This window comes from Musca autumnalis, unplaced genomic scaffold (assembly GCF_047663935.1).
Source record: "Musca autumnalis isolate F117 unplaced genomic scaffold, ASM4766393v1 scaffold_4, whole genome shotgun sequence".
Classification (NCBI taxonomy): Eukaryota; Metazoa; Arthropoda; class Insecta; order Diptera; family Muscidae; genus Musca; species Musca autumnalis.
The window spans coordinates 41870094-41882742 of record NW_027411977.1 but is presented as its reverse complement, the minus strand read 5'-3'; the positions used below and the strand labels follow the sequence as shown (position 1 = coordinate 41882742).

Genomic DNA, 12649 nt, shown 5'->3' with positions numbered 1-12649 from the left:
TTCTGAGTAACATTTTACATGTATTATGCAATCCACTCGCTGAAGTCGCTTCGAGAGAACTTTTTAGTAACAATTGTGGTCATTAAAATAATTAGCGCTTTTATAATATTTTTTTTTTAAAGACGAAATAAAACCGCAGTAACTATTGTCCGCAACAACCAAAAATTGGCTCGCGAGCAGATTCGATCTGGGGAATTTTTTCTTAACCTGTATACCAAAAATCTTTGATCTAGCGCGAAAAAAAATAATTTTTTTTTGAAATGGAATATGAAATAATTGACAATACAGTATAGTCTCGATAATCCAGACACTCGTTAATCCGGACAACGCGGTAATCCGGACACCAGATTTTTTTCATTGTAGACTCTGTAATCCGGTCATCATATATTTTTCTTACCTCGATAATCCGGACATCAATATTTTTTCTATCTTGAGCATTAGATTCTTATTTATTTCATTGACGTGTTCGTTCTTAACAAAAGCAATTGGTGTATAAATACGTTTTCGGTCCAAATCTCGATTTTCTAGATAGACACTGTTAACTAGGCTATATTGTCTATATATAATTAACTACTTGATGCTGTCCAATGATTTTCCTAAGCAATAATATTCAAAACTTAGTGTTAGTAGCCCAGTTCCCTGAAAATCGATGTTTCGTGTTCATTTCCTCTAAAGGAATTAGTTCATAAGCCTTCCGATTAGTGAGAAAGTCCCTTGGGGCATGTAATGAATTCCTAAGATATTGTTACGGAATTAGATTTAACTAATCTCCGTGTAGACGTTGTTTTATTCCCCGATACGATTTGTACCAAATAAAACAGGTTTCGTTTTAGATTACGTTTCTACAATGCTTTATTTACTTTATTACACTTATTCAGAACCGACTTTAATTACAAAGCACACAGCCAGTCTCTAGTTAGCACGCAGCTCTTATTTAACCGATCTGTTCAGTTCAACGCTTAAAACACAACTCCTCCGTCCTTGCCAGTTCCCCTGTATTTATATCCCATAGTCTCCCTGTTCGAGAAATATCTAGAGCATATGGCAACACCTCGAATCTGTGCAGCGGACACACAGACGCACATTTGCACTAAGCGAACAACCATACTCACATACATACATGGGGGGAATACAATTGGACGACAAGCACAGTAATAACGTAATTACAACAACAAACAAGTGCAAAGAAGTAACAAACTAAACAATAATTACATGATTCTGGCAAAACAAAATAAAAGCACATTAATGAAAGGTAAAGTAACATCTAGAATAATGAAGAGAGTTCTACATGGTAGTTGTTGTTGCTTAAATAAAGTAACTGTGTAATAAAAACTTTACGTTACAATTCAAATTTTTAAATTAACGGAAATTAAACTAAACTAGCTTAAACCTATCAGTTACATTCGTAACAATATTTTACCAAGAAATGTTCAAATCATTTAAAACGCTGGGATTAATACTTTAGTTAAGTGGGGAAATGAGTAGAGACCTTATATAGGAATTTCAACAAAAAATAAAAAAAGCCAATGGTGTCTTTTATTTTCTTTCTTTGACATTCAAAATTTTTGGTAACTAAGGATTGTTGCAAGGCAAATTCATATAAGGTATATGCATGAATTACAACAACTAACAAACGTACAAAAACAACATTGTTGTTATTGAAAAGTAGTCGTCAAAGAAAATATTGAATAATAGGGTCGTTCAAAAATGTTCTCAGGAAAAACATAAATACATTTTGAAAATCCTCTAAAATAGAACAAATTTGAATCAAAATGTAAACATAAAGCATTCAGAACTGTCGTAGGCCATTTTTATTACACGTTTAGGATGAAAAGTAATATTTTATGGTAGCAAATTTCGAAATTTCATGAGAAGACCCTATACATTTTGAAAACTAATTTTACAAAAAAGTAAGAATACAGCTGATTGTCAATTCTACCTTATATAAATATACCTTGGATTGTTGTATATCATTCTCGTAATTATGCAGCCAATAGATTGAAATTCCATTTTGTCTTCTATCACTAGTCATAAGAGGCTCATGTCCCATGGACAAGGGAAATCAATATATGTACATGGACTACGAAGTTTATATCCTTAAAAACTATGAATCAATGTACACCAGGTGTAGAGAAGTTTTAGATGACAAAATTACTCAACAAATGCCACTTAAATTAACCTGGCTGAATATAAGAAGTAAATTTGGTAGCCAGGGAAGCTGCTCCCGGTCATAAAATTTTCGCAACCCGTGATATTTGCTTAATATGAATTAGTTTACCTTATATGTCAGTTTATTGTATAGTAACATTCCCTTATTAAGGATTTAAACGCACAAAATTATATGTTTTTGATACTACTCGGTAATCCGGACAATTCGATAATCCGGACATCACCGAAACATGTGGTGTCCGGATTATCGAGACTATACTGTGTTTGTGATATACAGATTCCCAAAGGGCAAATCCGCCGTAAGTCGAACTTTTGAGTTATGGCGTGATGAATTTTTCACTGGAGACCCTATAAGCCATCAGAAATTAGTGTTATATCTTTGTTCGCTGTTCTTTTTGATATGACATGTCTTCAGTCAAATCTAATGAGGATATTTTTCGTAGAACATTTCGACCTTCTAACCCGCTTCCTTAAATGTCATTTTCGTCCTTTATTTCACGAACCGCTATAAAAGTACCTCAAGATAACATTTTTATACCCTCCACCATATGGAGGGTATAATTAAATTTGTTATTCCGTTTGTAACACATCGAAATATTCGTCGGAGAACCTGTAAAGTATATATATTATTGATCAGCTTAAAATTCTATGTCGATTTGACCATGTCCGTCTTTCCGTAAGTCCGTACGTCTGTCTGTCTGTTGAAATCAAGATACAGCTCGCAATTTTAAAGAAAGAGAGTCAAATTTTGGTACAGAAGTTTTTATTACTTGCAGGATGGTTGGTATTGAAAATGGGATATATCGGTCCATGTTTTGAAATAGCCCCCATAGAACGGTACCTCCCGACTTTCGGTATTTTTTAGGTTTTAGCTTCATTATCCTACCAAAATGGCTGAAATTTGGTACGTAGTCTTCTTTAGGGGTATAAAACTTTCCCCTAGAAATTTGTCGGTATCGGTCCACACCTTAAAACTTTCCCCCAGAATTTTGTCGGTATAGGTCCACATTCATATAGCCCCCATAGAACGGTACCTCCCGATTTTCGGTATTTTGAAGGTTTTAGCTACATTATCCTACCAAAATGGCTGAAATTTGGTACGTAATCCTCTTTAGGGGTATAAAACTTTCCCCCAGAATTTTGTCGGTATCTGTCCACACCTTCGTATAGCCCCCATAGAACGGTACCTCCCGATTTTCGGTATTTTGAAGGTTTAAACTTCATTATCACACAGAAATGGCTGAAATTTATTACTTAGTCTACATTGGTGGTATAAAACTTTCCCCCTGAACTTTGTCGGTATCGGTCCATGCCTTCATATAGCCCCCATAGAACGCTACCTCCCGATTTTCGGTATTTTGAACGTTGTGTCCTCAATATTCCACCGAAATGGCTGAAATTTGGTATTTAGACTTCGTTGGGGGTACTCAAACTTCCCCTTTAAATTTGGCGGTATAGGTCCACGCCTTCAGATAGCCCCCATACCTCCCGATTTTTCGTATTTTGAAGGTTGTGTCTTCAATATTCCACCAAAATGGCTGAAATTTGGTATTTAGTCTTCAATGTGATATAAAACTGTTCGCCAGAAATATGTCTGAACAGTCCACGCTTTCATATTGCCCCATTTCTGACTAAAATTCGTCGGTATAGGTCCACGTTTCGATATAGCCCCCATAGAACGGTGCCTCCCGATTTTCGTAATACTGAAGATTGTGACGTCAATATCCAACCGAAATGGCTGAAATTCGTTATTACGTTATAAAATATTCCAGAAGAGTATTATCAGTATAGGTCTTCCTATATCCCCATAGAAGCGTACTTCTTGATTTTCGGTATTTTTTAAGTTTTAGCCACATTCTCTTACCGAAATATAGGAAATTTGGTATTTAGTCTTCTTTGAGCCTAAAAACTTTCCGTCAGAAATTTGTCGGTATAGATCGACGTTTTGAAATAGCCCCCATAGAATGGTGTCTCACATTGTTTTACCGAAATTGCTGAAATTTAGTATTAATGGCCTGTTTCAGTAAGACGATTCGAATTCAAATTCGTTCGAGCTACTACCAAACTTCTGGGTGTTTGAAAAATATGTCATGAATTTTTATTTTCAATCAAACAAAAATTCTACAATAACAGGAATTTGGTTGTAATACCAACGAATTTGTATTCGAATCGTCTCACAGAGGGGAAACATAGGCCTAAAGTTGCTCAAAACTCAAAATATGAAAATCGTTTTTTTATGAAAAAAATGTTGATAAACGGCAACCAGACTCTTTTCTACATTTGCTATAACAATCCTCGACTTTGTAAGATAAACCAATCCAATGCAGCAGTCGATCGAAATCAGACATACTGAAAACAAAAAATAAATTTTGGAAAACTAAGAAATTAGGTGTACATTAATATGACGTTATTTTCGCGAAAATGTATGTTTTTCAAGATTTATTGTTTTTGTACAGTCTCCGAACAAGATTAGCGTTTAAAATTTTCAGGTTGATTTTACATTTTTGCTCTTTAATAATGGTGATACATATCCTCTTTATGAAATTTTTTTATGATAATTTTTTGTAAGATTACTACAATTTCAATAGCGAAAAAGTCTATTTCCCCGTCGTTTCCCGACTATAGTTTCTTCTTATGTTTTATGCACTTGAGTCTCAAATATCAGATTCAATCATAAAAAATTGCGCATATTTGCGCCATTCCGAAAAAATCTAATTTTTCTCAACTAAAATATGAAATATTTTTATATGGAATTGCAAGGTTTACTCACACTAAATTTTGTTCCGCCTTATAACCGGGACTCTTATTTATCAGACTAAACCAACACCTATCAAATATGTTTGCATTATTCAGAAACATTCACGGCTTTTCTCATGTGAATTGAGAAAAATTTAATTTAAGTAAGTTTCAAAAAATAAAATTTGGAATAAAATATATGCATATGGGACTATATATACATCTGTACCGATTTGTTTGATTTTTGGCTAATCCAGGTTGCATGTGTCAAATTTCAGTGATTTTGGTGCATTTTTATCTCATATCAGATGCGAAAATATATGGAAGCTGCATCCAAATCTGGACCAATTTTCATTATTTTCTATAGGATTAATCCTTGTACAGAAGATATGCTTTGTGCAAAATTTTATATATCAATCCGTCTATAAATGAGCTTTCTAGGGCTTTTGATCAACTTTTAACACAAATTTCCCCTCTGTGCGTCTTAGAGAAACCGGTCATAAGTCTTCTTCATACACGAAAGGAAACTAATTATTCCATTTTTCTTCAATACAACTTGTGGTGGAGGGTATAACAAGTTCGGCCCGGCCGAATTTAACGCCGTTCTTACTTGTTCAGCTTCGAAATGAAATTTTAGGCACGGCTCTCATTGACAACTAATCGATATTGTCGCGTTTTCATAGTCCTTTTTGACATTTACCCCGTTTTTGTTCAGAAAAAAGTATGTTTTGTGTTTTTGGTATATTCTGTATAATCCAACAGCTAAAAAAAAAAAAAAAAAAAAAAAAAACCATGGGATTAAGCCTGACTATTTTGAAAAACAAAATAGAAGTCGCCATCCCAAACAAAAAACGCCAACCCTCCTAAAAAAAAAAACAAAAAAAAAAAACGGAAACCGCAAGTCCTATTGAAATGGGATTACAAATTACCTACAAGATTTTTCCTAGGTTTTACCATTTTTGTGATATAAAAGTTGAGATTGGGACAATGAACTAACGGTGCGCCTTAACTAACTTTAAATGGAGGAGCTTACACCTTGGAAGTTTCTGCAGATTCTGAACCTACAATGTTCATAGAATAGAAAAATAATAAAAAAAACAAAAAATCTACGATGAGATTTTTAAAAAATTCGCGGTCAAAGGTCACATTTTTAGGTTTTTTTTGGTTTTCAGGATTTTGCAAGTCCTATCGAAGTGGGACTAACGAATGTTGTAACAGTGAAAATTTTCTACAACATTTTCTATTGTCGCATTTCGATAGGGCTTGCGGTTTCCATGCAAAATCCTGAAAACCTAAAAACTCTAAAAATTTGAACTTTGACCGCAATTTATTCATTGATTGTTTTCTTGTTTTTGGATTTTCCTCATCTATCAAAAAAAAAATGCTGTTTCAGAATCTGCAAAAACTTCCCAGGTGTAAGCGGTTTTCAATTAAAGTTAGTAAGGGCGCACCGTACATGACATTGTTTTATAAGGAGGTGATAAAGTCAGTGTATTGTCCCAAATTGAACTTCTATATCTCAAAAATGGTAAAACCTTCGAAAACATCTTTAAGGTCAATATTGTAGAGAATTTTCACAGCTACAACATTTGCTCTAATCTCATTTCAATAGGACTTGCAGTTTCCAAGCAAAATGGTAAAAACCTAAAAATGTGGGCTTTGATCGCGATTAATTTAAAAAGCGCTCCGGCGACTTTTTTGATTTTTCTAATCTATGAACATTTTAGTTTAAGAATCCGTAAAACTTTTCAAGTGTAAGCACCTTCCATATAAAGTTGTTTCAGGCGCATCGTGGTGTTAGACAGTAGTTCCTTTATCTAACTGCTTCATTGATATAATTTGCATTAAGTGAAAAGTCAAAACCAAGTTTCATTTTCGAAAGTTGTCCGAATATGCCCCCTGAATTTAAATTACTGATTAAAAATTAAATTTGGATATTTTTTCCACAAAACTTATGGTCAATTTTACCCGCTAAATACTATCCGATCATTATCAACAATAATTGGTACTATCCTTGATCGAAACTATTACCTCGTCGTGCAAACATTTGTCAATATTGAAGTATAACTGCGACCTCTAGCGTGATTAAGGTTACTCTACCCACAATTAAAACTAAGGGATCCCTGTGTATGCTAGGCTGTAACCCTGTTATCTGACCAAGTACATTAACATAATTAACATCAATGGAAAGGTCAAGCGTTCTCTTCTAAATATAACTTACATGGAATAAACATATAGTCATATAGTCCAGGAATAAAGATATGGTCATTTCACTAAAAACTTTACGAATTTTCACACAAACGTTCTGGTTCATGTAACCCGCTAAATATTATCTCATCATCACGTTAAATTGCAGGCTACTTCTTTGTCGTAAACCCAAACCTTACATAAAATTTCGCGCCGATCAGACTACCATTGCGACCTACAGAGCCGCTACAAAATTGTGTACAAATTTTGGTTTTGGTCGATTTCACCCCCTTAATATTTCACGATCATCGCCAAAAACTATAAGGGTCTGAACCCGACTTCCAAAAAATTAACTTGCCCACATTCGATCACGTTAATAAAATAATTTACATATATATGTGTATTTTACTACCACTCACCCGATCTGGCACCACTATCACATGAATTCAAACGTTGACTCATTGGTGTATCAAAACTACGAAATCTGGACACATTCAAATTGTTAACAACGGCCGCAGCTGCAACCACATTACCGCTTCCCGTACGACTAAATTGTGATTTTCGTGAACGTCCCGTAATGTTGTGGCTTTTGGAACGTTCAAACGAAGAACGTTCATGGTGTTGAGAACGTGGTGAATATCTATTGGCAACCGGTGATGTACTATGATGACCACTGGCCACACTATACGAGGGAGGAGCTTCTTTAACGGATGTATTCAAATAGGCTGTAGTCTTTTGTGTTTGTGGTGATTGTGATGATGATTGTGAAGCGGCTGGTGATTGATATTTTGGTGAAGAGTCGCGTGAGCGTAAGCTGCCACTGCTACCACCACCCGAATCTTTTTTACTTAAATAATTTGGAGAATTACCGGTGAGTGTACTAAAATTCGGTGACCGATCTCTGGGTAGGGGGACCGGTTTCACTGGTCGTTCGGTTAAATTGCCATCAAAGCTACGTGAAAAAGTCTCCACATATGTGTCCGTGGGTGTGGGTCGACGATTGTCATATTCAAAGCTACGTGAAAATACCATACCCTTGTTATTTGGGCCATTGCCTGCTTGCAAATTGCAATTGTTGACAATGGTCGGTTGGGGTTGAGGGGTGGGACGACTGGCAATGGTTCTTCGACGATCGAATGACTTGGCTTTCATACTACTATCTTGAAAGGCAGGAGGTGGTGAGAGGATGGGTGTTATGGGAGGCGGGGATTCATGATCATTGAGATTTTTCACAGGCAAGAAACCGGGACGTTCATTTAGTATACTGGCTATTTGGGGATCTACAATCCGATAACCGGGTCGTAATGCCGAATCTCGTCCACCATTTGTGCCACCCAAACGTGCCTCATTCCGCTGTATTAGCTCCTCTACTTTACTGCTAACAAATTTCGGTGGCTCCACAATGGCATGTTGATGTTGCAGCAAAGCATGTCGTGTCATATCAGAACGTCGGGTATTATCGATTTGTATCACTCGTATGGTATTGCGCAAGTCTCCATTTTGATGGCCATAATTTGAACGACGATAACCACGATTTTCATCATTACTACGTTTTGTGTTCACTTGGACCCAACCCGACTTATTTAGATAAATTTCTTCCTTATTGGCAGGTGCCACGCTCTTGCGAGACCCCGAGCCCGCATAGTAGTGTTCACCAAATAGATATGTGGGCATGTGTAGGCCGGCACCGCTTGAAGTTGAAGCACTCGATCCTCCGCCACCACTGCCACCCATGTGATAATGCATTCTACGCGCTTCCAGTTTCTCGTTGAAACTGCGCGAGGATGCCTCTAGGCTTTCACGTCGCTTGGCAACGTATTTCTGAAATGCCGACAATTGCTGATAATCGTCGTTGCTTTTTGTCGACTTTTCGCTGGGGCTGTGACAGTCTCTTAACTCTGCTGCTGTTGATTGCTGATGCTGATGTGTTTGTTGTTGCTGATGATGCTGTGGACTGCCATAACGGCGATTGTGATGTTTCGATGGACTTGCTCTGAGTTTGGTGCGTCGTTTTTTCGGCGGTAATGCTGGCAATGGTAATGTACTGACATCAATTTTATCTAACGTTGATGAGGATAATTCATCATTTTGTGATTCTCGTGTAATTGACTCTCGTGTTAGATGACTATCATCCGATTGGGCTTCACTGGAATCCAAGCAAGAATAGTCCTGACGTTGTAATGTTGGTCGTTTTGCTGTTATTGATGTTGAATTGTCTGTTTCGTGTTGTGTTATTGCTGTTGTTGCAGTATGAGATGTAGTTATTAGGGGGATTTTTTGCGAAGAACTGGAAGAAAAGAGAGAAAAAATCACGATGAATACTGAAGAACATGTTTTAAAAGAAATAAAAAAAAAAATATTTATTTAAAGGAAAACTAATTTTACCATTTGGCAGTGAAGATTGCTTATCTTGTCCAATTATTGTACATCGTTAAAATTCAGCATTGGTCCTATACAAATTTCTATGTAAATAAAGACAAGTGAGCAAAGGCAATAGTCGGGACGGGACCGACCCTGTGATACCCTATACCACTACCTCTGAGCATAAGTTTTTCACTGGTAAACATTTCTTTTAGCTAATATAATCCGACTACCACTAAACATAATATGCCCCTTTCTCTCTGGGACCCCCATAAGCAACCAAAATTTCGTGACCATTAGGCTAAATTTTGGACCAAATCGGTTTATCAGTTCGAGAGTTCTTATGCTCTCCAGCTTCTACATATGGTGCCATATGGATTTTTTAACACTTTCGGGCTGTTTTCCCAAGAAGTATGGACTTGCCACTGAAAAAACTTTTACCGTTGTAATGGAGACAGCGATTGCAAGTGCTTCAACAGAAATCAAAGTTAGTCAAGAGCTGGTCTTAAAGTGACCTTATCCGAAATTTTGTGTGGGAGGTACCCGAAGGAATGGGCAAATATATTCCATATTCAAACCTGATCTATATCTGGTAGATATAATAGGATGCGTAGAGCATGGACCAAATCGGTCCTTCCCTTCAAGAGTTATCGTGCGCACAATTTTTCTGAACATTTTTGAACTTTTGTAGGGGAGGTACCGATATGACTTATGTTCGAACTTAAACTAAGTTTGGACAAAATATTATGAAGGCCAAATTTAGGATCGAATCGGCATATCCGTTCGAGAGTTATCGTGCGCTCCAACCACTACACATGGTGTCTGAGGGATTTTTTGAACCTTTCAGGCTGTTTTCTGAGGAAGTATGGTTTTGTCCCTGATGAAACTTTTACCGCAGTATGCTACAACAGAAATCAATACGATTCGAGAGTAGGTCCTAAAGTGAACTTTTCCGAAATTTTGTGTGGGAGGTATCCGAAGGCGTGGACCATATCCATATTGGACCCTCCTCATCTATGGATCAGATCGGTTTCTCCCTTCAAGAGTTATCGTGCGGACAAATTTTCCGAACATTTTCGAACTTTTGTGGGAGAGGTACCGGAAGGAGTGAACCGATATAAACCATCTTCGAAATTAAACTAAGTTTAGACAAAATATTGTGAAAGCCAAATTTTGAACCAAATCGATTTATCCGTTTGAGAGCCAGCCAGACAGACAGACGGACGGACATTGGTAAATCGACTCCAAATTGTCTGAAACACATTTCGTCCAAAAATACTTGGGGTCTAAAACCATTATTTCGATGAGGCAAATTTTGCCCGCATGAAAGTGTATATACCCTCGTTAGCACAAATGCTGAGGGTATAAAGAATAAAACTTTGAATTTCTCTCCACATGAGTTTTCCCCATTCCCACCCCTAAATATTATCCGACTATCACCAAAATCAATAGGCTTTTTCCTCTGTGGGGCCCCCATCAAGCCACAAAAGTTCGTGACTGTCCTATCAAAATTCCAACCTGTAGCGTGATTACAAAAAATGAAAAAAATTGGAATTACTGATATTTTCAATATCACGGTTGTTTGCCCACTTACGCCAACATACTTTGCATCAATATAAAGGAGATCTTTTCTTCTTCCATTGGAAATACTCCTACCAGAAACGGAGATATTCGCATAAGAAAACAATTTGGACTTTCCTCCACATGAGCTTTTGCTTATTCCGACTCCTGAATATTATCCGACCATCACCAAACTTAATAGGCTTCTTCCTCTATGGGACCCGCAAAAACTCCCAAAAAATTCGTAACAACCCGATCAAAATTGCGGCCTGCAGCGCGACTACAAAAAAAATCGGAAAATGGGATGCATTACCGACTATTGCGATATCTCTGTTGTTTGACCAACTACGACAGCCTACTTTACAGCGTTGTAAAGGTGATATTTTCTACTTTCCTTGCCAGTGTTGCTTTTGATATACCTCTTAAAGAAACAGAGATATTGGCTTTGAAATAAAACGTTGACTTTTTCTCCAAATACGTTTTTGCCCATTCCGACCCCTGAATATTATCCGACCATCATCAAAATCAATAGGCTTCTTCCTCTATGGGACCCCCATTAACTCCCAAAATTTCGTGATGATCCGATCAAAATTGCGACCTGTAGCGTGATTACAAGGTTTAGATGGACAGACGGACGGACACACATAGCCAGATCGACTCAGCTCGTCGAGACATTCATATTGGAATATGTAAGTATGGGTCTACGACCATTATTTCGATGCGTTATAAACTTGTTGGCCAAAACCAAGTTATAATACCCTCCCCACATAGTGGTGTATAATAAATCCGGTGAAATGTGTTACCGTTGACCAATCGCCATAATATTTTTTTGTAGTTATGGTTTTTTGGACCAAAGGTCAACATTTTGGATGGTATGCCATTCATACACAATTTATTTTGGACACCGTAATATAACTTTCATACATTTACATAATTAAAAAAATAAAGAATTTTACGCTTGTATACAATTAAATGAATTAATATGCAGTTGAATGATGTAATGAATTTTAAATTGAACCCATTCTTAATACCGTGGCTTTAAAAACACTTAAGTACATATGTATATGCATATTCCAATATAAATATTCATACATACATTGTCTATATGAGCGTAATAATAAACAAATACTACACAAACAGTAAACTTTTTTTCACAAAAACCCAACAGCTTCATTTAACCTCATGCAAGAGTTGAAATTTGCCTGTATATGCCATTTAAGAGACTTACTTTGAAATTTAAATTAATTAAATTCTTAAGGAAGCTTTTAATTTAATTGACTACAGGAAAAAAGGATTTCCTTTGAAATGGAATATGAAATTAATGTATTAAGTGCATTATTTTAATTGAAAATATTATTGGAAGCATGTGATATTTTTAACATGCAATAATGGCGTGAGCCTAGATTTTATTTAATTTTTTGCCCTGACATATGCGTAGGCAAACAACATGCTATCTTCAGTGTATATTTTGCTACTTTTATACCCTCAGGATTTATTCTAACAAGGGTATATCACAAATGTTGTCAAATATTTCATATTCCATTTCAAAAAAAAATGTTAAATTTTTTTTCGCGCTACATTAAAGATTTTTGGTACATTGCACGTTTTTTGAGGCAAAAAATCACAGGGGCAAGCT

General features: G+C 36.3%; 1 protein-coding gene across 1 annotated transcript in view; it reads right to left on the bottom strand.

The window, feature by feature from the left end:
* Positions 1-12649, bottom strand: part of RhoGEF3 (Rho guanine nucleotide exchange factor 3) — a 1152743-nt gene that overhangs the window by 556694 nt on the left and 583400 nt on the right. Inside the window, exon 7 of the mRNA XM_073985772.1 lies at positions 7512-9379. Within this exon, the coding sequence (XP_073841873.1) occupies positions 7512-9379 (1868 nt within the window). The remainder of the gene's footprint in view (positions 1-7511; positions 9380-12649) is intronic.